A 27,769-nucleotide genomic window follows, 5' to 3' on the forward strand; every position below is an offset into this window, starting at 1 on the left:
CTTGTCCCACTGGTAGCTGAATCGGTGCAGGCTGGTTTTTGTGGATCTCACTCTGCTTCATCTATCCTTACTTGAGTCTTTCCTCTGATCTCTTGAAGTCTCCCTACTCTGTTAGAATTGAGATGTTTCTGGGGTTGGTGAAAGCGTCTGATTTTGTAACTGTGCGTAGGAGGTGGCATCTGGTTGGTGCTGGATTTATCTTTGTTTCATCCTTTGATCCTTCCTCTGGTCTCCTGACAACTTCACGACTCTGAAGTATCCGGTTAAGGTGAAGGGTCCGTGATTTGTAACAAGTTTCAGGGGTATTAAAGAGCACAAACTCACACGCACGCACACATACGCACGCACGGAAAAAATAAAATAAAAAGAAAGAGCGATGATATGTTGACTCGGGAAGGCTGCCAAATAAATATTGAGCTCTCAAAAAGATATAAAAATATAAATAAAAAAAATATATAAATAAATAAAATATATAAAATTATGTCATGCCCCACACTAGGGTGTGACAGACTACAATGTTATCTATAATGGAGTTTCTAGCCAAATGTTTCGAAACCGTAATAGCAAAATTTGTGAAAATGCGCAAAATGAATCTGCAACTTATGCCCATTTCCATTCGATAACATTTTGCAAATATTGAGAGGAGACTGTCATATGATGATGTCATATGAGTCTCTCTCTGCCACAAGACACTCAGCTCACTGTCAGCAAAAGTGATCATTCAGTTCAGAAAATATTTTCATTTCTAAAAAGATAAATACAATATCACACTTCACACAAGAAAAATGAAGTGTTCCGTCAGGCTAGAGTCAAGGCCAAAATAAGCTCCTTTAACTTTCCCAAACAAAAGGAAACCAAAATATAATCACTAAGAGTAGCTTTGTAAGCTAACAAAAAACAGGATAACAGTGGAACAAAAATGGACGCTTAATCTAACTATTTTGTACTCTACTGTGTATATACTGTACATATACAGGTGTAAATAAATAAATAAATAGCTTCAACTTCAATAGCACACTAATGCCGATAGCAGTATCGGATAGCGGTTGCCCTCTTGTGGCCGTTTACGATCAGGTACAAAAAATTAGAATTTAGAATAGAAAATTGACATTAATTTCATGAAATTTTAAAGGCTAAATGCTATATTGGGATACATAGGTCTATTTGTCATTGTTAATATATTTTTTATTTTATTTTTTATTTTTTGGGAGGGCGTTATGTTCTAGTGGCATCATAAACATGAGTCGAGTACTCGAACTGGTATCGTTCTGACAAAAAAGTGGTTTCGACCATCCCTAGTTAGAGTATTACGTTTCTGACTAATCTTTCATTTTTCTGCCAGTCTAGAAAGATGAACAGGTGAGGTTGTGGTCTACTCTGATGATAAAACGACTTTCGGAGGAACATTGAGAGAAAAGTGACACCACATCAGTCACTTTTATTGCTTAGGAACACATTAATTATGTACATAATCACCTTCACCACCTCTCACATTGTTGGCTAAAATATCTTTTCTCCATTCCCTTCGCCTCGCAACCCCCCTCCACCGCCTCTCCTTGGACCGCACCCCCCACTTTGTGCATGTGTGCGGCCTCAGGGAGAGTGGAGCAGTCATAGGGCTGCGCTCGCCTCTAATCAGTGTGAACAGCCAGCTAATTACCAAACCCTCAGCCCTGGCTGACTGTTAATTGCATACATTAGACACCATCAGCAGCACTGGCAGATTAACACTTAAAATCTTCCCATTGCTTTAGTGGATATGAGTGTGTGTGAAAGAGAGACGAGCTTTGTGTGTGCGCGCGCGCGTGTCAAGCGCGCTGCCTCTGTGGTTGCGGCTGCTCATATTTAATACTTAATTAGAGCCAAATTGGAGACGCGGCCACACCGGGGTGGCTGCGGGGTGTCGGCGGGCCCGGATAGGGGCAGCGTGGATGGTCGGGGGCGAGCCCGGGGGTCTCTGTGGAGACGCCAGATGGAGTGACATTAAGAGCACTGCAGTGGAGCCATTTCAAATAATAAAATATCAATATTTACATTTTAATTACCCACTTCCAGCTCCATCAGGGCTGCGTCAAATAATGCCTGCGTGCGTGCAGGCATGTGCCACTTGGGTCTTCTTCAGTCTGCCTAACTGACAATCATCCACTTGGATTGAGAATGAACAGACTAAATACTTTTTTTATTTTATTTTTTTTTAATCTTTACTTCTTCTTCCATCCTCCTTTTACTCCAGCATGCTCTGCCCTTCATGATTCAATGCTGATGCAGGCAGGAATGACCACCGTTGTGTGTGTGTGTGTTAGCTTAGATGCGTTAAGTCTCAGTGGGTCTCTCACACACTGACACTGCTGACAGACAGTTTTGCAGAAAAAAAAAAAAGAAAAAAAGAGGAAAGCAGAAAACTGAAACATGTAATTAGATCTGCAGAATAAAGGAGACAGTAGAAAAGTAGATTATAAAAAAATTACACTAAATAAAACATGGACTTGTTAAGTATCCATACATTTCATCAATACAATTTTTTAAAAGTGACAGTTGATTAGAATTTTCTATATTGTGATTTTAATCTACCACTGCTTTGCTATTATGTTTACTCCTCAAATTATCACATAAAACCGGGGAAAATTATGAATATGTCACGATAATAGCAATATTGCAATATCGCGATGCTGAAATTATTACGATATCGTCATCATGTCACCATAAAAAGCATCACACATTAAAAAAAAAAAAAAAAAGATAGGTTGTATTCCATTTGTGCAGTTCTAGCACCCTCTGGTGGTTAGTGTATTAGTGCAGTTTAATTTTAATTAGGAATGCTTTAGCCACTGTGGTGGTTATCACTCCCATAAATCAGTCATAGTAGCAAATATTCTTCACTTATCTCCATAAAAAAAAAAACACATTAATTTTCACCTGGTTCAGCCGAATACAGCATTGTGAACTACATAGACCATTTCACTGCTGTGATTAAGTTCAAAAACATAAAAATGTGCTTTTTGTCACCATATGAGCCTTTAGAACAGAATCCACTTGAAAATAATAATAATTTAAAAAAAAAAAAAGACAATGATATGCTCGGCCCCTGTAATTTTGTTTTGTCTTTACCATAAACAAAACGTGAATGCGGAAACACTCCTGTACGTCAAAGACGGATCGTCTCTCTCTTGGGCCTCAGCAGCAGGAATCGTCTGACATCAAATATTCGGTAATAACTCTAATCATAACTGTTGTTTGTTGACACAGTGCAGCACAATGCAATTATTGGAAGAATTCCATGAAGATTCATTCAAACAAGAGCTGAGGCTTCCGAGAGGATTTGAGATCAGGCAGGGGCTTTAAAGCGACTCGGCTATCTATGTATCAATCTGATCTGTAATGAATTCACATTTCCCAGTTTGTTCAATTAACGCTGTTGTGGCTGTCTATTGATCGCTTGCTGGATTACCTGCTCGGAACAATTTCCTGTAATAACGTTATTTTCCTGAAGAGGCCAAATCCCACAGGTATCAAAAAAAAAAAATGCTTGAGAGGTCCATTATGTATTATTCTGCGGTTCTGACAGTTGATTCAACTCTCATGTTGTCTCAGTTTGTGTTCAGTAAGATAGAATGGAAAGGATGGATGGATAGAACGATTGAAAACAGTTCTCCAGAATAGTAAACAACATATTTACATATGCAGTGCAGTACAGATGGTACATTCAACTTTCTACAATCAACGCAATATGAGAGTTATTTTACATACATTACATGAGGATGAGTTCACCTCACACATAGCAGCATAGATGTGTTATATAAATAGCGAACGGTATGGAAAATGACCTAAAACGCTGTTGAAATGAGGGAAAGCTCGTACAAAATAAACGCTGCGCCGTCAGTCATACATATTCACGTTACCTGCATACAGCTAAAGTGCAATGAACTAAACTCTAAATATAATCACCAACATAACTCTATAGACAGATAAGCACAATTATTTATCCTGTTGCCACTTTCAACCGGGCAAAGTATCTTTAAAGGACAGAATTTGTCGCCCATGAATCTGTTTCACCTTATTAAACCATTTCAATACACACCGTCAAGTTGCCGTCTAATCTGCCATTATCTCTTCCCGTATTCCTTCAAAATAAAACGGAAAGGAATAATAAATAAAGGAAGTTAGAAAAATAAGAGTTCCAAGATTGTCAAAATTTGGTAAATAAATTTGTCCTTTACTCTCCCTCCAAATTGTGTTCTACATTAACTTATCTTAGCAAAGTTTCTATATCATGTACTTACCTTTTCTTACTCTATGCCAGTGCTTCTCAAATAGTGGGGCGGGCCCCCCCAGGGGGGCGCGAGGCTCCATCAAGGGAGGCACGTTTGACCTCGGGGAACGTGCTTTTTTATTTTGAATTTTTTTTTTTTACTGTCCTACAATAAAGTGCAATTGCACCTCCACTACATTAGGGGGCAGTGGCGCTCTCATTATTGGCGCAGAGTGTGCCCAGGGAGCGTTCGTACACAGCAAAAAAAATAAATAAAAATCAGCACAAATTATTTTATATTCTTGTTTTGCAGGTTAAAGTTTTTTTTTTTTTTTTTTTTAATATTGTGCTCCTGACTTAAAGTTGGTGATCAGTTTGAATGCATTATTTATTGATTTTATGTAATTTTATTTTTCCGTATCATATGGCTTGACATGGTCAGTCAAAAAATGTTTATAGTGTAATTAAGGATTTAATTTTATATTTGAATTTCAGATGCACTTTAAATCTTTTCTGTTACAGTTAATAAAGCTATTCTTTGTTGTAAGTCGGTCCATATTTCTTTCTTTTTTTTATTCTCTTATACGTTAATACGGATACAGTGTTAGGCAGAGGTGTACTTATAACAATTTTATAGACAAATGATACTATTTATAGTCGCGGGGGGGGGGGGGGGGATGATTTCTTCTTACGGGGGGCATGACAGAAAATAATTGAGAAGCACTGCTCTATGCTAACACGAGTTCGTTACTAGTAAAACTAATTGAGTGTACCGCCAACTCTTTGTTCAAACTATCCTTACAAGTTCTATTTTGTATTTATGTTAGCTACTCAGTTGAGAAGCCCAGGTCAACCATTTTGGATGTGTGAATAACATCTGATTGTTAAATTCCAATGGCCTCCTCTCTACTGGCATGGTGTCCATGCACCAGCTTATGAGGTCGTGTTGATTCTATCTTCCTAATCCCCGTAGCTTCCCATACAGCCGCAAGCACACAAACTCCACGGGGATTAATTTAGCATTCACAGATTAGAGATACACTCTCCAATATCATCATCATCATCATCATTCAGGACAAGCATGGAAGAGGAAATTCTCAACAAGGGAGGATTGAAGACAGGCAAAATGAGGGACGAGATGAAAACCGATGCACGTGGAGCTTTCTAAGCGGCCCCGTAATGTCCTAGCTTGGAGACAAGAACATTAGGACCTCATTCCACATCCTCATCTGGGCCTGGAAAAAAAAAAAAAAAAAAAAAAAAGCCCCGGCTGAAAATCTTAATTAATTGTCCAATAGTGCTGCAGGGTCATTATGCATTGCAATAAAGAAGCGTGTAATTATGAGATTTAACAGCCATTACCACGGCCAGGAACTCATATGTCATCATCAGCAAGCAAGCCAATGCTTTGCTTCGGCTGAGTGTGCGGCTTGATGGACAGCACGCAGACACACGCGCACGCATGTATGGATTCATTACATTGGGATGTCATGTTTAGATAAACATATCCCCTCCAAAAGAGAATACATGAAGCCACCTTGACAAATATACACGCCACCCAAAAAGTACACACGCGCGCACCCCCGCACTGGCTGTCGCCATCCGTTTGGGGGCAGACAATGAGGCACACAGCTGCGAGAGCAGCCTGCAAATGAAACATCCCATCAGCATGCTTATAAGGTGTGCTCAGATCGAACACAAAGAAAATGTAGAAGCTTTATGGTGCGTTATTGTCGTAAATTAGAGTGCGGCTGGCTGCGTTTATGGACGCTCGTTGGAGCCCCGCCAGCGACCACGCAATGTCATGCGAGGACCAATGATTGCGATTTTGACCTGACTGGACCTCACCAAATACAGTACATGCCGCCTGGTTTATAAAGAAGCATAGGAGGAAATAAAAATCCCGTTTTCACGTTCATTTTGTTAACACAGTGTATGTTCATTTGGAAATTAATTAGAGCTGTCAAACGATTACATTTTTTAATCAGATTAATCACATCTTAGAATTTTGATTAATCGCGATTAATCGCTTAATTACAAAGGCTTTTTCTCAACATTTTTTGCTCGCCAAATTTAAAATGCACCTCTTATGTGTTAATTTTTTTCAGCATTTAACGGTAAGAAGAGGATGTCGTCAATTTTTTTTTTTGATCCACTGCACATGCTCGTCCTCCTCTTTTTCTAATCAGTTAATTACTTGCATAATTTAAAGTGGAAATAGTTTGACGTGAACAAATATTCTGAATGTCACACGCAAACATTTATTAAATGCTTCACTTTAATGCATGTTGTGTTTATTGTTCAAACACAACCTTTAACGTAGCCATCCGCTGTCAAGCTAATGGATCATCTGCAGTCAAAATTAATACTGCGATTAATCAGCGTTAATACATGATTAATGCGATATTTTTTTGTGATTGATTAATTAGTTAACGCTTTAACTTTGACAGCACTAAAATTAATATTACAGACTTTCAGTTTCTATCACTGTTTGTTTGTTTTTATTTACTTTGCAAGTAATCACCTTAAATTGCAGCCCCAAAATTGAGCCCAAAAAATAAATAAAAATTAAACAATGTTTTGAATAGGGATGGGCGAGTACCGATACCAGGTATTATACTGGATCGATACCGGGCCTTAATTGAAGGTATCAATACTCGTGAATCTCTCTTGTGGCCTTTTTACAATCAGGAACATACGGCACACACGTGTGACTGATGTCCATTAAGAATATATTTATTGAAATTCATTTTATTGTGTGTTCTACACAAAAAGATGAGAGACAAACAATCACACATCCAATTATCCAAATTGTTGCTTCTCAGCAACTGTGCCTGTGCCTCTATGATATTTAGACGATTCCCCCGTATGCGTGCGTGTGTGTTGTACGTGCCCAAGCCATACGTCCTCCTCAGCTGCTGACAGGCACCCTCTAATCCCATTTTACCACCTGCTTATCCCCTGATGGAATGGATGAATCCTCCAGACTCTTATTTAAGAACAATGGATGGAAAACAGGGGAGAGGGGATGCGACACAGGCGAAGAGAAAGAATATGGACGATGAGGAGGCGGAGACAAAAGGACGCAGAGGTAAACAATGAGGAAAAGTAAACAGATAAAGAGAAAGAAAAGAGGGGAGGGTAGAAGTATTTCATGGCTGTCTGTGACCTTTGCATGAACCGACAGAAATGATGTGATGTCATGACAACGCCTTCCCTTCTTCCACTACATTTGCTGCATGCATAGGTGAGCATTACACTTGGGTGTGAACTTTTATATGGCTTTTGCTGTCTGGGTGTGTGCTTGGGTGTGTACATGTGCACGGCAATACAAAGAATAGAATGAGGATTATTTGAAATGGAGTTTGGCCCGTGCGTAATTATGATCATCTATCTTTATACCCCCCCGCCATCATATCATATCAAATCACATCACATCTTCTTTCTCTCTCTCTCTCTTGCTCCGACACGCGCATAAATGCACACATACCAAAACAAATTGAAAGTAGTAAAAGCTGACTGTTTGCAAGTGACAACTTGGATGACGATGATGGGCCGGGATGCTGATTTATTTGTCACTACTCATCTCATGTCACGCATTATATTGTGAAACTGTAAACGCCGCGCGCGTTTGCGTGCGTACGTACACAACTCCACACTGGATGTGTGACAGACATTATTCCATGCAGATTAGCCCGTGTACTCACATTGCAGGCTTGGTCTCCAAAGGCTGACAGATAAATGGATTTGATTTGCTAATGCAATCAAGATAAAACAGCAATGGGCCGTTGAGTGCAAATCTTCAGTATTGGTTTTCACACACCTGACGGTGCTTGCGGACTTTTACAAACAAAAACTTCAATTACTCTCAACGCCTTTAATGGGAACCTAGCTTATCACTTATAGGATATATATGCAGTAGATTGTGTGACAATTGGCCTATGGTAGAGTATTAGGTAGTTCCGATCAATTGTGATAAGGCTTGTTGATGAAATAATCTAATAATAATCTAAATAATAACTGTTTCAGAGTGAAAATGACTTCAAGGAGGTCTGATCAAAGAGGAACGCGTTCTCCCTCCTTACCAGCTTCCCATGTGCTATAGAAGAGATGCTAGTTGCTAAACTAACTTGCGCCGCAGCAGCTAGGAGCTGTGGCGGCGAGCTAGCGTGGTTAAACACAGTACAGAGCCATTTCTCAATCATCCTTGCCTTAATGGAGGCCAATAAACTTCATTTTCGACAAGAGTCGTTATTAATAAAGGAAGGTGGGTAATTGCATGCGACACACCGAACAAAAAAAAAGAGAACAGGAGAAGCCATGCTAACGGCTAAGCTAACGTGAAATGTAGCCGTGGTAAACATAAAACATTTAGTAGTACTTACAACATTAGGTACATTTTTAACAGGATGGATGGATGTTGCTGTAAATGATTTTTTTTTTCCACCATGATATAAATTTTAGTCTAAATCTGCCAGCCCTACTAACTACTGTTTAGGTGACTTTCGAGTGTTTTTCCAGTGTAAAAGGTTGCTCTAACTTGGCACGACACACGTGAATACAGTCATTGTGGCAGTTGGCAGCACGTGTGAAAGTACGAGTCATGTGCGCATATGCGCGTCTGTGTGATTTGTCAGCTCGCGCCGCTGCAAAGATGTTAAAAGGTGTGTCACCAGCAACGTGTGACCTGATGACGGTAAGTGTCACATGTAGGTGGGCGAGTGTGTGTGTTTTATGGACGCTTGTCCCATCATCAGATACACAATCGAGGCAGACTGGCCCTTGGTCACCTTTTCACCTTGTCTGAAAGTGGCCACAGGCTTTGTGCACATGCAGTGCAGTTGTTCAAAATAAACTAGCGCTTTCTAATACTGTGTCAAAACAGACTTTTGTGTAAAATTTTAAAAACAACAACAGATTCTAACACAAATTAAACATTAAAGAAGGATATACTAAAAAATGCATAACAATGAAGGGAAAAATAATATGCTTCCTACCCTTTGTTTTCACATATCGATGACGTGCTTCAATACCTGCAACGCTTCAACCCAATAAAGAAAGCGCCGCTTAATCCGCACATAAAGATCAGATATCAAATATTCTCACGCTAATTTGATTTCACCAATATTTGTTTTCATCTGCAAACAGGCACGTGTTTGTTTGTGTGGGCCGCAATAAGCGAGCGCCTGCGGAAGATGGGGTGTCTCCAATGCAAAGATAAGGCGCCCGTTGCAAATACACGCGCAACGCGCACGTTTGGAACGGAGGCAGCGGCGTCTAAACGTGTTAGGCTGCACAGTGAGGAACATGGATGGAAATCAAACACGCCCAACAAAGCTGTGAGAAAATCAACGGCAAATGGAGATACATTCGTGGTGATAAGCAGTGAAGAACACAGCAGAGACTTAATGCAATTTGAAACCCTAATATGATATATTGAAGATGAATATGATTGAATATGAGACCACTTTTCATTCTGGTATCGGAGATATTGCATCTGGTAAAATATTGCATAATTATACGTATATATAATGACTGTATACATCAGGGGTGTCCAAACTACGGCCTGGGGGCCTTTTGCGGCCCGCCGTCCATTTTTTAGTGGCCCGAGACATATGCTAAAAAGTGGCATTTGACTCAGTTCAAATAAAATAAACAAAACCAAAATGTTTGGAGATGGTCAAAGTAAGAAGGGAAGGTGTCAAAAAACACAGGAGCTATTAAAGGTTATTTTAGTTAACTAAAACTAATGGAAAAAATAAAATTCAAAAAACCAATTTCGTTAACGAAATAAAACAAAAAACGAAGATGCTTTTTTAAAAAAGAAAACTAACTGAAACTACATTTTAGGTTTACAAAACTAACTAAAATGCAACTATAATTATAGCAAACATGTCCTTCGTTTTAGTCTTTGGTAATTAATTTAATGCATGAGCCTTTGGGGATGATTTTAAATGTGACTTTTATTAGATTTATTTTGATATAAACTGGAATAATGACATCGCGCCCATGGTGTTTTTTTAAATGTTGCGCACGAGTAATACACATTAAAAAAATAACAATAATAATAAAACTAAAACTAATACTGAAACTAACTAAACTAAAACTAAGCATTTATCAAAGAACTGTCCAAAACTAATAAAAAACTAACAGAACCACCCTGAAAAATAATGAAAACCAACTACATTTAAAAAAACAAAACTCAAAACAAAATGAAAAATTCCAAAACTATAATAACCCGACTGCCATATTACAAATAAATTGGTTTATATACTGTAGCATTTTTCTAAATATGCAAAAGCACAAATAAATTAATTGTACAATTTTGAGGACTACACAATTTCTCTTCATAACATTATGTGGCCCTTGCGTCCTTCTGATTTTCTGTATGTGGCCCTCAAATGAAAACGTTTGGACACCCCTGGTATACAGAAATGATTTCTACTTTGCCCCCCCATTTGTTTACAGTTTGACATGATGAATACACACAATAAGAGTGCACAAAAAAGGTGAGCGTTTGCGTGTTTGAGGAGGCGCGGAGCAGGTTGTGATTGTCAAAGTGAACTAGTGTTAGCAGACAGAATGGGGCCAAACGCTGCCACTGACTTTATAGTATGTGCATGTTGTGTACACACCTGACGTTTTATTACAGGGACGTAATGGCACTGAGACGACAGCGTCAGACGCTCGCAGATGAAATGCGTGTCAGCGCAGGTCGGACCGCAGAGTACTGTTGTATCGTCGACGTGCTCAAGTCTGAATAATTGACCAATTGATGACATCATCAGCTTCACCAGAGTTCAATGGGGAAGACTGAAAAGTAACATTGCAACCACATCCGTGCAATGAAGTGTCATCATGAGTGGCAGAGTTAATTTAGGGGGCTTGCAGTGTCACAGTCAAGTGCAGTCATTGATGAGAATATCTTTGTGTGTGTGTGTGCGTGTCTGCTGAGACCCAACATTTGATTTGCTAAAAGGAGCCGGGCACTTCTATGAATCAATATTGGCTGTGGAGTCACTTGACTGACTGATTGGTTGGTCACCAGCAAGCAAGGTTGGCGATCTTAATGGGAAGGGGTTCCATATACACATCAATAGACCTAAGTGGACTTACATGCATACACATCTAAAGGAGTTAGAATGAGGTTGGCATGATAATAAAGAGGCTGAGGACACTGACGAGAGGGTGAAAGGTCACATGAGAGGTCGAAGGGTTGGCAGGGGGCGACTTGGCCACAGGTCAAAATGGTATTGTGTTAAAGGCTCTTTGGGGCTGTCAGAGCTAATGTATGTAGCCCCCCCCAAAAAAAAATAAATAAAAATAAAAAAATCTTTCAACTCTTAACGTTGCTTCAATCAACCACAGCACTCTCATAATAACAACAACAAAAAAATACACTAAACATCATCTTTTATAGTATTATCATGGTGGGAATATAACAAACGTGACTCCTGACGTTCTCATCTTGAAAAATCATCACATCCAACCAATTTATTGAACCACAAAAACATGGTGCGATTGTCAAGCAATACACAGTGTGTGGATTTTTGAGAGACTCCTGGCAATTATTGTCCCAATTATTATGCAATTATTTTGCATTTCGGCAACAGAGACTCTCTACACTTCGTTTTTCGCCATTGGTGCACCCTCCTGCATTTGTTTTCTTTAGCCTGTTTTGAACGTTTTTTTTTTTCAATCACGTATTATGCAACTACAGTATGCAATAATAATAATAATAATAATAATAATAATAATAATAATAATACTTTTGTGAGGAATAAGCGGTTCGAAAAATGGATGGTTGGATAATAGTAATAATTATAATAATGATGATGATGATGATGATGCCAATAAATAAATTCATTTATAAAGCGCTTTTAGCCAAAGCACTGCTGGCGTCAGGCTGAAACATCATATGTCAATATTTGATCACATTAATCTGTATGTATTTATTAATTTATTTATTTATTCACAAATCAAAACTTTTGGTCAGTTTACATGTGGGTTATTTATTGATTGAACTTACTGATTAATCGAAAGTGATTCCAATTTCGAATTGCAGCCCAACTAGTTGTGGATGTTCTCAATTTTCTGTTGATTCTAGAATGCTTCCCCAGCCTGGGGAGCTTATTTACATCAAACTGTTTAGACAACAAAGTTCCAAATCCGAGCTAACGTTTACTGTAAAATCAACTAAGCCGCCATAAGCGACAACAAAAGATAACCTTGTTGATATGGAGACTTTATTGATCAAACTCCACACCATCGCCAACCTTTGCGATGATCAATAATTGGTTAGGACGAAAAATGAAAGATAGTAGAAGCACGTGAGGTGCCCACTTTAAAGTTTCGAGTTCTCAAATCCTCATGCAGGTCACTTAAAAGAAGAATAAACCCCCGTCCACTTTCCCTTCAACCACTTTTACAGCTCAATCAAAATGAATCACAGCCGACGCACTACAGTCCGCTTATCCAGCGTCAAAATTGAAATGGAATGAAAGAAAGTGGAAGATGAGGAGAAGCAAAGTATCGGGAGATAGTGACGCAAGTAAATGGGGGCGGGAGTCATTTTCTTTTCTTGAATAAAGAACACAAAAAAAAGCACTCATATTGAAGCTCTCAGGTTCCGCTAAAATACTGTATTAGAGCTTCTTGTTCACTGATTGGTTCATTTGTTCGCTTCCTTGCTACTTCGTCAAGTCAAGTGCTCGCCTTGCCTGCCTGTCTTGGCCTTTTGTGTGGCCTTGTCTAGATAAGAGCTACCAGCATGACTGGCTGCTAGTCATTTAGCTATTATGCAGAGAGAGCGAGAGAGAACGACAGCGGATGAAAAGAGCAATTCTCCCGGCAGACAAATGGTCTTTTCTTTTCATTCACACTCTCATTGGCTCCCGTTTAAATATTTGCCGGGCCTCCTCTCTCACCTGACTGCTCCTCATTCCTCCCTTCATTCACACGCACACTTGACTGTGACATGCGGCCCAACACCTAACTGCAGAGCTGTTTAATAGCTGGAGACTATTAAAATGAGATCTTCTCTGCAACTAATCCATATTATTGGACACCACAAGACTTTCACGTCTTGGGAATACTAACATATTTCCTCTAATTGTACGTGAAAAATAATGAAAGTATCAAATTCATTAGAGACAAGATATGAACTTTTTATTGCTATAATGGGCTAAATAAGTGAAGCATCTCTTTAAGGTTGACTTCCACGTCAAGTATGGATTATAAAGCCAAGGCCACCCTATTTGGCTCAGGCTCAGCCAAATAAAAGTTAGTGGTGGACCCTCTTTATGTTTATAAAACTCATCAAGTGTTTTCAATTGATCACTTACTTTATGGTGTAGTGTTCTGACATATAATGACATATATCATCTTGCGGTCAAGTAAATAAACACTCCCAGCAACTACATGAGATTATCACGATAAGGGCAATATCGTGATATCGTGATATTAAAACTGCCACAATATCGTCGTCGTCATGTTCACAAAATTTAAAAGGAACAAATCTGTTAAAAAAAAAGTCAGGTTGATTTCCATTTGTGCAGTTCTAGCACCCTCTCGTGGCTAGTTTATCAGTGCAATTTAATTTTCATTAGGGATGTTTTGGCCTTCTATGTTTAAAATCTATGCTAATTGTCAGATGAGGGCAACCTAATTTTCTTGTGAAGCGATCAATGTGTGCTTGCATTACCAAGTAAGTGCCTCAATATTGTTATTAGAGATTGTAGGTGGTTTATATACATTGCTGTTTCGTACGAAAGCCCAATATTGTGCTTTTTTTTTTTTAGTATGAGCTCTCTTTTTTTAACTCATTCACTCCCAGCCATTTTCACAGAAGCAGTCTCGTTCGCTCCAGGCTGTTTTACTGGATTTTGACTGATTTTGCAAGGCCTACAGAATATTGTGTTCTATTGCTATAAAAGCATGGAACCTATCAAAAGAAAGATTAAAGTCTCTTCTTTCATCAGGAAAAAAAAGTATGTTTCTGTTTCCATTTTGCAGCAATTAGCATTAGAAGAGAGCTAAGTTTCATCAGTTTTCACAAATCTATTTAAAATTGTCAGTAATTGAGCTTTTTTTTCTAGATGGCCCTGGTTGATCTCCTTTGCTCTGCTGCCACCTGCTGGCCGTTTGTGTAATAACTACTATTTCTGCAACCGTTCTTTGCAGTTGAGAGGCTGTATCAAAGCCTTCTGTATGCTCTAGCATAAAAAACAACAACAACAACAACAACAAAACGTATAAATACGTCTTTGGGACACTTAGAACATAAAAAAACCCATTATATATATATATATATATATATATAGAGAGAGAGAGAGTTATTGGGAGCAAATGAATTAAAATATTGTGATCTTTTTTAAATATTGCCAACGCCCCCACAATATCGGGATAATTATCGTATCGTGACCTTCATATCGTGATAATATCGTATTGTGATGTTTGGATATCGTTACATCCCTAGGAAATACAGAACAAAATGAGCGTATACGCACACAACTTTTGAGTGTTTGTCTACATGATACTGCATTTGTACACATGTATGTAAATCATCAACTTTTTTTTTTCTTCTTCTTCCCATTATACATTTCTCTCCTCATGCACTTGTGTGCGCTTTAATATTCTTTGTGGGATATCAAGAGACACACTAGCTGAAACCTCATTTTCCTCCTCTAATGACATATCAAATGTTTGCATATAGGCCATATCAGTATGGAAATGTGCGCAGGCATACAAGCCAAACCTTGGAATAAAAGAAGCAATCAAAGCGATGCGAGCGCGCGCGTTGTCACCAGCCTGGACGAGCCCGCGTGTCAAACATGACTTGCGGCGCGGATGATGCGCGCGCACGCACGCGCGCGGCCCCGGCCTTGTTATCCGGGGGCCTGTCTCGCAGGCAGCCCCTCTAACGCTGAGTGATGTTTAAATTAGTTTACAATTTAGCCTCCTCGCTATCTGCAGACGGCTCTTAACTCAGCGTGCGCGCGTGTCGTGTTGTTGTGTGCGGCCCTTTGTGCATGTGTGAGCGTAACAAATTGTTGCCAGTACGGCAGACATCTAATGACTTCAAATTAGCTGCCTGGCGCTCGCCTTGACACGTTGTTACCACTGTTCCCAGCCTCTGTGTGTGTGCGTGAGCAGCGCAGCGCAACCATATCATGAAGCATAAATTGGCTTCACCTCCCCTCACTCTGCCTCTGTCTTTTTTCTCTTTGTCTCTCTCCATCAATTTGATTAAAAAAATTACTGTAGCATGGAAAGGAAAGATGTGCGCGTTCACAAGGAAACCTTCGCGCACGCACGTAAATGAATAGAATACAGTCGCGTTTATTCTATTGAAAAGAAAAGAATCGACCTGTTAACCTTCTTATCGCACATGAAAGAGGATAACAAATGTTGAAGTCCGGCATTTTGCTCTGACAATCCTTTCCACTCAACACTAGATCACTTCAGAATTGTGTGTGCCTGTGTGTGTGTGTGTGTGTGTGTTGTGTGCGTGCGTGTGAGTATTAGATCAGTGTTCAGTGTTGTAAACAGAGCTTTGGATTGCCTTTCTCGCTCGTCTAATCACGCCATCTCTCCTCCGCCAGGCAATCGCACACGCACGTGCACACTTTAGCCTGTGGACAACCAAGCTAACCTCATCCCTTAGAAAAGGAGGGGCCAAAGCAAAAAAGGTGGGAAAAGAATGAAAATGCCAAGTTTTGAAATGCAAAAAGAACTTTTCAATGGCTGAATGTGGCATGTGGATCAATCAAGTTCATGTCTGCTGATTGTCTGCACATTGATCAATACAAGTCACGTTTAGCCTCATCTCTCTCCATTCATCTCACATATATTTTCTGTAAATAATGCATGCTGTTCCAAGATCCTTGTAGGGAATACCATTGACTGCATATCATTGATTTAGACAGTTATGTATTTATTCTGATCTATGTTTCATCATTACAATGCAATATGGCTGTGCGTAGTAATGTGATTTTCTTTTTTCTATGCTATGTTCAAGTCAACATTATGGTTCATCTGTGTTAATCCGAGGCTCAGATCCTCATTCCTCACCGTTGTCACAAGCCACAACATCCTTTTTCATTATTCCCTCTTTTCCCATCACTCATCAATGACTTTTTCATCCATTCATCTCTACCTGCCTAGGTAAAAGATGGATATTTATTTGCCATCCATTCTTCGCTCCCTCCATCTATCCATCCTTACCTATCTACCCTACCCATCCAACCGACAAACTATGTCACCCATCCATCCATCATCCATCCACCTGTCTGTCTGTCTGTCTGTCTGTCTGTCCATCCATCCAACCATCTGGCCATACATACATCACCATCCAGCCATCATCCATCCATCCGTCCGTCCATCCAGCCATTCATCCCTACCAACCCAATCTATCCATCAATTCATCCATACCCAATCCACCCTATCATTCAATACATCCATCCATCCATCCATCCATCCATCATTATCTAACCCACTCCATCCATCCATCCATCCATCCATCATCCCAACCCATCCACCAAATCTGCCCAATCCATCCATCCATACATCCGTCCATCCATCCATCCATCCATACATCCATCCATCCATCCATCCCTACCCAACCAATCCTTCCATCCATCCATACCCAAACCTTCCCTATCCATCATCCATCATTATTCAAACCACTCCATCCATCCATCCATCCATCCATCCATCCATCCATCCATCCATCCATCCGCCCAATCACCCATCCATCCTGCCATCCATCCATCCATCCATCATTTATGCATACTCATACATCTGAATCATAAACATAATGACGTGGTTGTCCAAGTGGTGCCAAGTAGATTTGATTCATTGGTTCAAAAGATCCTAATTTCCTTGTATGGATGTGTATGTTGCGTATGTTGTGAGAGGATTTGGTTGGCCAGTTGGAGGTGTCAAAAGTTCAAAATGTCTACGTGCAGGGATTAGGGTAAAAGGTCACGTCGTAAGTGTAAGCACAGCAACACGCATGCTTTGGATTTGAATAGCAATGTGTGTGTGTGTGTGTGTGTGGGGGTGTGTGTGTGTGTGTGTGTGTGTGTGTGTGTGTTATCGCAGCATGCACGAAGGGCAATCAGGCTTCTCCTACCTGGGATGTGCTTGGCCCAGCCGATGTTGACCACCAGCTCTCTGTCGGCCAGGTCGCACAACGTAGTCAGGGCCTTGATGTCGCTGTCTGGTACTGTCGGGTCAGGCATGGCGTAGATCTTCTCGGGCTCGGCCACCAGCAGGTGAGAGACGATTTTGTTATCTGCAAGGCAGCCAAAGGCAACTGACATGACCACCAGACGAGGAGAAAGACACAGAGACAGAGAGAGAGTGAATATATGTTTGTTTGTTTTTACACCAGAGCAAGTTGTTTCACACCAGTGTGGGCTAACAAATATTAAATACAATAAAACATTACATGCAAATACCTCAAAGGAATGACATGGCCTCATTGGACATTGAACATAATCTTTCAGATACACAATTCCACATGCAAATCACACTGTATAATAATGCCACCTATGATTGCATGAGCGTCTGATTAGCCATGAAATGTTCAGGAAAAACACTCATTATTTGCTCAAGTCATTTTTATAGACAGTGTAAAATAGACTAATGAGTTTCAATAATGTGAAGTGAATGGAGAACATAACATTAGGAATCAAGGCAGAAGAGGAAAATCTAATAATAATGTTTTATATTATGTGGAACAATAATTTAGTCAATTGGAGTACATTTTCGAGCAGGGGCAAGCAAACGTTTGAGCTCAAGGTCCACATTTCTTACATATAATAACAAGAAGACAGGCTATGTCACTGTAGTGATCAATTTTGTGTGTGTGTCAATATTTTTTCACCAATATTTTAATGTATTATTTACAATGAAAGGTGGATACAAATTTAAAAATGAAAAAGAAGACACATATGAATTAATTATTTGAATAAATGCAACAAATATTACAGTACTCTTGATAATGTCAATGCAAAATGAATAATCCAGTTTTGATTTTCTAGTCATTTAATATTCATAGCGTGTGAATGGCACAATTATTTCCTGCCCTTTCATTTGCACCAATCAAGAACAGCCTTCCTCATTTTTTGCTCGACCACAATTTGCGCAATGACAACAAATGTTTAATTCAAGTATTCAATCATAACGTAAAAAGAGCATCATTGTGAAGACGCTCCAAAAGGCCACACCGTGTTGCCTCTCGTTTCGCACCTCAAAGAAGCTCATCCATCCACACATGCAAAGAGGAGATAATAGTAAAAGCCAAACAGCTCAGTCGGTAATAGTGACATGTGGTGATGAGATCTCTATGGCCCATTAACAACCCACAGATATCAAGCTCCCAAATTAATCCACTGACTAATCAAGCACGGGAATAACAACAGAGGAGAGAAAAGCTAAGAGGAGTTACAACAAATACGCAGGAAATGAGTGTTATAAATGGTTTGTAAATATCAGTTATACACACAATTGTTTTTTGTATCGAGCTGAGGTTGCAAGTTACACACACACACACACACACATGCGCACAGCTGTATCTGCAAGTAAATCTTACTTAATGTTTCTCTAATTAGAATCAATGAAAGCCCATTTCCAAACACTGAGCTATTGTCCTATTCTCGCACAATCAATGTGGACACTGTGGCTTTGTCTACACTAAAATAGGCAGCAGAAATTATGTATATATGTGTTTAGAATATGGATAAATATTAGTGCTGTCAAACGATTCAAATTTTTAATCTGATTGATCACACTTTTTAATTTTGATTAATCACGATTAATCAGCTAAATTACCTGCGTATTCGCGTAATATAAAATAAATACAAAATACCGTAATATTTTGACATCAACGCATTTTATGATCTGAATGTCATTTGCAAACATTGATTAAATGCATGTACGCAATTGCATGCATGCGTGTATTGCTCAAAGCGTAACAGCATCATATCAATTTTGTGCAATATAAGGCGCTACAGTAGAGGCTGGGGTTACGTCATGCATCCATTAGATGGTGCTGCGTTAAAGGCGGAATGTCAACAAAACAGTCAGATAGGTCAGTCAAACTTTATTAATAGATTACAAAGCAGCTTTCTGACAACTCCATTCACTCCCAAAATGAATAAACAGCTGTTGGCGAGATCTCCTGCGCTTGCGCGTCACCGATCGTGCAGGGTCACCGATAATATCTTGACAGCGAGACCTGTTACGGCTCAATATTGATCCATATATAATGGCGCACGGTCAGCTTTTGAAAAAATTTAAGGCTTTTAGGTGCGCTTTATAGTGCGGAAAATACGGTAAGTTATTCTCTGCCACCCCCAGTTTGTTTAAACTCAAAATAAAGAGAATCACCTACAAGTTGTGGATTTAATGAAAAGACAACTTCTGAAAGTCTGCTAGCTATGCGATTGTAAGTCAAGACACCAATTTCTAAGCACATAATTACCATCCCTGGAATTTGACAACTGCCTAGAAATGTCAAAACAAAAATGTATAATGTAATGGGTCAATAGTTGATATTTGTTGGGGAAGTTGGTCATTGGGTTAGTGGACTCTCTCTCCAACAGTGTGTGCATTTGTGGCAAACAATAACGCGGCCACAATTGCATGATCCCATCATTTCCATGATTAGTGGTACAGAAGTTAGCCTAAGCTGTCGTGCAGCCATTCAGCATATTGGACTAAATCAGAATATGCTCCAGCTTTAAGCAAAATGGGCTTTAGGGAGCAAGCTGCTAAACACTGCTCAATCTGCACTGCATGCATGTGTGCGTGAGGCCAGACGGTTAGCTAGAGAGCTAACTCTAGTTTGATGTGGTTGCCAGATTGGATTTAATCCGGATTAAAGTTCTGGCTGGTCCCTCCCTACGTGACGCGCCTCCTCCTCCTCCTCCTCCTCCTCTTCTGCGAGAAAGCCCATTTAGGTTCACCTCCCATCCCTTCACTCTCACTCCCTCTTGCTCTTGTTCATTTTCCAATCATCAGGTTTTGGCTACGAGCGGACTTGACAGTAAAAAACAGCAAATCCGGCCAGAGCTAAATGAATATCTTTAGAGTAAAATATGACACGTATAAAATGTTATGACCCTAAACTGGTAGCTGTAGAAACAAGGAAATAAACTAGGCCCCAAACAGATGGGCTTCTCACCACCCAGCGTCCATTTACGCGTGTGTGCGTGCGTATGCGAGTGTGCAGCCTTGTTTTAACGGTCCAACTGTTGTCTACATGAAAACTGTCGGCGCTCAATCATGCAATATTAGTGAAATATTTGACTCCTTCAGGTATGAAGATTCCCAAAGCTAAACACGAGTACATGCATTTATATGTGTGTTTGTGCGTGTTCTTACATGGCTTCTTGGCAGGCAGAGCCAGCTGGGGGTTCAGATAAGGACTGTTGTCAGCATCTATCCGGCGTTTATACTTCTGTCTTCCACCACGAACCCTGTCCAGACGAACACCTGGAAACAATGCAGACGATAATGAATCGTGTGTCAATCACAGCCATGTTCAAACTTACACCGTCACTAGGTAAAAACGTTTATTAGTTCACATCACTTTTAAATGCTGGATTTAATGTGAAGTCAGTGAATATTTGCATAAGGAAGCAAGTTTTGAGGTTTGGAGGAGGGGGGGATTCAAATCTCAAGTCAAGCCTTCCTGTGTGGAATTTTAAATGTGTAAACTCTTTGACTTTTTTTTCCACATGGCCCGCAGGTGTGAATGTATTTTATGCCCCAAGATTGGCTGGAGAAAAGTATGCAGAAACTCAGCTGGGTTACACATATTAAACATATAATGTCTAGCTAACTAGATGGAGAGGTTCTCTTTTTTTTTTTTTTCTTCCAAATTGATTTTGGGGGACTTCTGGGTCACTTCCTGTTCAATTTGTGGCACTTCCTGTTGATTTTGGGGCACCCCCTGGTCAGTTCCTGTTGATTTTTGGGCACTCCAGGTCACTTCCTGTTCAATTTGGAGCACTTCCTGTTGATTTTATTTTTTTTCCCTTGGCCCATGTATCAGCGTTATGTGGAAATTAGTTTTGCAAATGGACCTTAGATGCTTTAAAACGAACCAAATAACACCACAGCAACAGAAATACAGAATTAACAATTATAAAATTACAAACAATTATAAAACACTCCGACTACATTTGGTGATGTTATTTGCTCTTAATAATACATACAGAAATCAATTGAGAACTCAACACATCTCTGGTAAAAGGGCTTTCTCGCTCTCTCACTACTTGTTTCTGAGGCCAATTGCTATCTCGCCCTCTCTCCCTCTGTCACCTTAATTAATTGACACAAAGGAGCCCTAATTTAATTAGGCTTGTCTCTCAGGGTATTGGATGTTACCGTGGTTACTACTTAAAGATGGATAAGGAAGACATAGGTGTCGTGTGCCCTGGAGAAAAAAAAAAGAAAAAGAAAAAAAAGAGGACTCCATTTAGGATAATATGATGGGATTACTAACAATATTTTTTGCAAGTACTATTTAGGAATGCAGTTTACGAGGGGGTTTTGACAGACTAATTAGGTTTTAAACTGCTAAGCCTTTTGCTAAGTGATGTAAAACACAGGATACTAGTCCAGTAATTGCCTTGAGAAATGAGTCACTAAGAAGATTTTCGAGAAAAAAAGTAGTTGTTTGGCTGATTTTGTTTCTTTGAATTACAAGCACAAATTTGCGATCGCACTATATGGCGACAGTGAACTCAAATCACTTCACATCAAGCAGCACTTTGGAAAATAGTGAAAAATTCTTCTTCTTGGGGAAAAAAAAAAGAGGCTTCAAAATTTGTATTGCCTCTAAAAATTAAAGTTTACTGTCAAACTATCATAAAACAAATCAACCACATAACATGAAGACTGGTTAGCTTAATGCTAACAAACAATTCAAACACCATAAACATGCTAATGAATTATCATCAGTATTGTAGTGTTATAATCCTTTACACAACGGATATTCAAATACAAACAGTATAGCAGCACATGTTGACAGAAAATACAACAATACCTTTAGGCATATATTCTTTATTCTCTGCGAAGAATAACTGATATTACTGCAGCTTACTAAGGAGCTCGGATGTCTCCATACTGGCCAGCAAAAGGAGCAGCACAATCGCCATCGAACAGAAGCAAAAAATATGGCAAAATATATATATTTTTTTTGACTGGATCAATGGCATTTCAACTTTGCGTTCCAAGCATGGACACTGAACAAATTCAATTTGATCTCAAGGCACCACTGTATTTGCTTGTGTTACTGTTAAGAAATGTATAAACCAACACATCATTGTTCAGTTTTATGGCGTGCTTGAGTTGTGTCTCTGTTTCTAAGACCCAATTTTGGAACAGCCAAAGAATCACAGAATTAAGTCACCCGGGATAACAAAATAAGTTGTAATCATTGTAAAAAGTCTCACACGCGCATTTGTTTAATTAAGACACCGTGTTTTGTGTGTGTGTGCATAAAAAAAAAAAAAAAAAAGGTATGAAGAGTAAAGACAATTTAAGGATAATCCAGTGAAGATTACTTTCTTAGTTTAACAAGCAAAACTAATCTGTGTAAGAGCTGCACTTGCTATCTTGTAGACATACAACCACATACACGCACACAAGGATTGTGAAGTAGTGGATTATGGGCACAAAAGAGGAAGTATACAACATATTACATATAACACATTATTTAGAATTAGCAGTAAACATGCGTGAAAGCTATGTATGTGGTTTATGTCTCGCTGTTGGGCGGATTAACCATGAAGAAACGCAAAAAAACCCAAAACTGAACACTACAGCAAATCAAAAAACAACAATAAAAAAAAAACAACATAAAAAAAAATAACTAAACCAAAAACAAAAACCTAATCGCAAAAAATAAAAAAAATGCAAAATAATAATAAAAATAAAAAAATTAAGCAAAAATACAAACAGGTAATCACTGGGCGGTACTTTTGTCCAATCAGAGCCCTTTGATTCTCCCTGCCGAACCCCCATGTACACACCACTTTCAAAAGTCAAAGCTTTTCCTACTAAATTGTTGTAAAGACGGGCATAACTGGCCCAAGAATTAAACCATTAAAGCCGCAATGCATCAGTGTTAGAAAGAGAGACGGAGAGAGTCAGTAGCGGAGCAGTGTCAGCAAACGGTCAAGAAACTCAACAGCAGGAGGTTTAAAAAAAATATTAAATTAAAAAAAAAAAAAAAAAAAAAAAAAACCTCCATCAGATTACATGCACTCCATAACACACAAGCAGCCTGCTCAGCTTTGCACCTGCATGGACAAACATTTAGTGTCATCTAGGAATAATGCTTTGCTGATGTGCACGTAGTCTCAAAGAATTGGACACTTTCTCCCAGACTAATAACTGTGATGTGCAGAATGCAGAAGCGTTCCATTTCCCCCTCCCGCTCTCCCTTGTAACTTAAAAGGGCCGACAGTCACTTCATAAAGAGCCCTCTCTAACTACCTCATCTATTTTCCACCAAATTAACTCTCCCCCGGTGCTGATTAATGATCAAATCTAAATGAATCAAATTAAAAATTGAAAATTATATTTCCAAAGCCTACAAAAAAAAAAGAGACAGGAGGAGGCAAGGGCGGAGAGTGGAAGTGCTTTAGCTCATCCTAACAAATGAGCCTTCAAATCATAAAGAATGGCGTAGGGAAGGAGAGAGGGCAAAGAAAATGTAAGCTAGATGTAAAGATGGCGGGTAAAAAATGCACGAAGGGAGAGCACAATAAATGAGTTTATGGGAGAGAAATGGAAATAAAATGTTGATAAAAGCTGATAAAGACGAATGAAGAGAAGATTGGGATGGAAGGAATTAAAAAGAGAGTTTAGCATGGTTGGGGGGTTTGTAATGGATGGCCCAGTAAAAGGGAGTACAAATTTTAAAGGATGGTGACGTTAATGCTAAGAAATGAAATAGGTTGAGAATAATGAGAGTGAATTGAGACGAGATATAAGAAGACTGAAGACGTCCTTAGATGGTCAAATCATGGTGGAATTCACAAAAGGGTCCAAGTAAGGGACTAAAGATTTTTTTTTGTCATCGCCTATAATGTTTTCTTCATTTTTTTCCCCCTCATGTATTGTCATTGGCAAGGCACCACTCCCGCTTTGTTCTCTGCTCACCATGCATACACACCCCCGCACTCTCAGTTCCATCAGTTGAATTTATAGTCCTCGACAGCAGCAGACGGGTGAGTCAAAAGTCTCTTGTCAATTATCCAATTTCAAGGCAAATTTGACAACAACATTATTAGCGATAAGTTGAGCTGTAACCGCTTGACGACCAGCAATTCAAATTTGTCCTCTGTAGTGGACCTTTTTAAACCTGAATATCTCCTACCCAGAGCATATGATTGAATTAATATGATTTTGTGCTGTATAGGTGACATTCATAGCTTTGTAATGATACCAAATGTGTAGGGGTGGGGCTTTGCTACCTTTGAAAAGAAAATGTATAACACATTTATTGAACAAATTTAAATGTTGTTAGCATGTGTTCTGTAAGACTCTTAAGAACACATTTTAAAGTATTGTTTGAATTATTTTAACTATATTTGAGCCTAGCATTTAAGTTTTTAAAAATGTCCTCTGTAATGGACACATCATAGCTTCAAAATAAAACCTTTTTTTTTTCAAAAATTTCTTTTTGCAGTATTCCAGTTACTTCACAAAGATTGGGGAATATCAAAATAAACATGATTGGATTTTTTTTTCCTGGTAGTCAGGAGGTTAAAAGGTTGATTTGAACTATGAAGTTGACTCATCTGCTCAACGCCGAAATAGGAAGCAATGTGACTTCAGAAAGAAAGTTCATAATGTGCATCTTTTTTTTAAGGCTGATGATGAACAACGCTGAAATATAAATGAGAAGAAGACAGAGAGGGTTCCTTTCAATGGGCTGATGATGTAAGACAAGTGTTGGGAATGGAGTTGGCGTAGGGGAAATCAAACGGATTGAGGGGTGACCAAAAGCCCAATGAGGATGTGCTGACAGTGAGAGACAGACAGAAGAAGTCAGGGTGAAAGAAGACCTTAGCTAATGCTGAGACACAGAAAAAAAAAACAGCCTCTGACTTTGTTAAAAAAAAAGAAAAAAATATATCTGCCCACACTGCAAGCCGGTGTTATAAAATGTGCTTGTTTCTGCGGAGGACATTCAAGATGACAGCATTTGCATTTTCTTTATTGCCGCTGTAGTTTGACTAAAGGTAAAGGAGGGCTTGAATTAAAAGATTAAAAAAAAAAAAAAAAAAAGCTGATCTTGAAATATTGAGGTTATGACAAGGAGAGAAATGTGTGTGTGTCTAAAGTGTCAAGCTGTGACTTTTTCATTTATTTATTTTTTTCCTAAAGATCAGTCCAAATATGACCAGCCGTGCCTGAGGCAGCGGGCAGGTGGCCGTGGTCACTCTTGGGTGGGTCCGCGTGTGTGTAAGAAGGTGGCCATGTGTTTGAGTTCACTGTCAGGTCTCTTCCACAAAAAAAAAAAACACAAAAAAAAAACACAAAAAAAAAAACACTATTCGATGTGTCGATGCTATTTTCTTCTCCCCAACGTCCCGTCCACACGGTGGGGGACACTGCAAGCTCCCTCCAAAATAAAATCAAGTCTATGTGGGACAGAGAGGACCACTTAGTCTGAGCTCACGTCACAGTGTTATCACTCCTTTCTGGATGGGCTGCAACCAGATGCCGCACGCACACGCATTCACAAGCACACGCACTTTAGTGAGGAGAGCCACGACAGGCCAGATTTAGCTGCATGCTTCCCATGAGGAGGCGGCAGACGCCACGGGTTGTCTGGCGCTTTTCTCTTCCCTCATTTCCTCATCTTCTCTCTTGTCTCGCTCAACATTATTCTGCTCTCCCTTCATTTTTTACATTCTTCCATTCTCCTTCTTACATTTTTCTCAATGAATGGGTCTGTTAATGAAATCACTATGGTAAATAGATAAAAGTAGAAAGGAAAGGAAACGGTTGACTATTGTCATGACTGGGTCATGCCAGGGTTATGTTTGGGTCATGACCGTGAAGTCAAGTGTCTATTTTGAACTGATGTAACCGGCATCTAGTTTCAACTGGTCTTAAGCTATGTGATGTCAGGAGCTATGTGATGTCAAGAATCTTTAATCTCTGTATCTGGTCAACAGCCAATCAGATAATTCCATGTCAGTCCTGTTACCCACATATCTAGCCGCAGCCAATCTGATCGATTCACTGTCTATATAAGCCTAACTGAGAAATGTGTGTTTTGTCGGATTATTCCTCTGTCCAGGTGGCCACCTGCTCCTCTTTTCCTCCATGCCTTCTCGTTGTATATATGGAGTGTCAAAATTAGTGCATTAATTTTGACTTAATTTAAAGTTCCTTTAATGCCACTATTATTTATTTATTTATTTTATTTTTTATCATGATCGCTCCTTACATGGAAAGATGTACTGTGGGAATTCCAGTCGTAAAGACAGCAGGTACGTCCACATCAAAATTTAGCACGACAAAATTGAATAATAATGCATATGTCTGCGGAGAGTTGCATTTTACAATGTTGAAAATGTGCAGAATTTCACACGTTACTTCATGCTAAAGATTAGATAGCTCTTAATATGAAAAGGAAAATGCATTGAGCTGTCACCGTCTTACAAATGCAATAATGCCAACTAGTGGCAGAAAAACGACCTCGATACAAACCAAGATCACACTCGGGTTTTTTTTTTTACAGTACAGTACAGTGCATATTAATAATTTTAACTCAATTTTATTAATTATGATGAAATTACTGCATCAATAACTAAAAGATGCAGTCATATTTCTATTAGTTTAGTTTTTCCCACTTTTATGTTAACAAGAGTATAAAAAATTAGAAAAAAAATATTTTATTGTACATTTAGAACAAATATAATATTTGTGATTGAGAGTTAACTATTGAAGTCATGCAATTAATTACAATTAAAACTTATTAATTTATTTATATATATATATATATATATATATATATATATATATATATATATGTATATATATATATATATATATATATTGATTGGAAATCGATAGATTGGTCCAAATAATGATTGGTAACTTTTAGTATTTTATCTTTACAAGACCAAAAGCCAGAAACACAACAATGTGATAATGATGCCTAAGAACATATCCTGTAATACTTTTTTTTTATGGCCCCTGTCCATGATGGTTGTAGTCAGCTGTGAGGTCTTCAACATTTGGAAAGTTGGTCATTTTTGGACATTTGCATTATTGGACAGATTGATATACAATTCTGCAAGACTGTCAAATTGATTGTTAAACATCTGCGCTGCTGTTCAACAAATATGGTGGCCCCAAAGGGTCAAAAGACACTCAATATCGAACATCATTACCCAGTTCTATTTTTAGTCAGTCACTTTGCTGGTTTATGACGAAGTTCCGCTCATGTGGTGGTGGCCTAACCCACAGAAAATATTT

At 39.0% G+C, this 27,769-nt stretch overlaps 1 protein-coding gene across 7 annotated transcripts in view; it reads right to left on the minus strand.

The window, feature by feature from the left end:
- esrrga (estrogen-related receptor gamma a) overlaps positions 1-27,769 on the minus strand; it is a 221,786-nt gene that overhangs the window by 14,212 nt on the left and 179,805 nt on the right. For 5 of the 7 annotated variants that reach the window (XM_077518195.1, XM_077518194.1, XM_077518190.1 and 2 more), the window contains 2 exons: positions 20,642-20,752; positions 17,385-17,567 (listed from right to left, as the gene is read on the minus strand). In XM_077518195.1, coding sequence (XP_077374321.1) covers positions 17,385-17,567; positions 20,642-20,752 — 294 coding nt within the window. The remainder of the gene's footprint in view (positions 1-17,384; positions 17,568-20,641; positions 20,753-27,769) is intronic. The other 2 variants (XM_077518192.1, XM_077518191.1) reach the window with 1 other exon arrangement.

This window comes from Festucalex cinctus, chromosome 4 (genome assembly GCF_051991245.1).
Source record: "Festucalex cinctus isolate MCC-2025b chromosome 4, RoL_Fcin_1.0, whole genome shotgun sequence".
Taxonomy (NCBI): domain Eukaryota; kingdom Metazoa; phylum Chordata; class Actinopteri; order Syngnathiformes; family Syngnathidae; genus Festucalex; species Festucalex cinctus.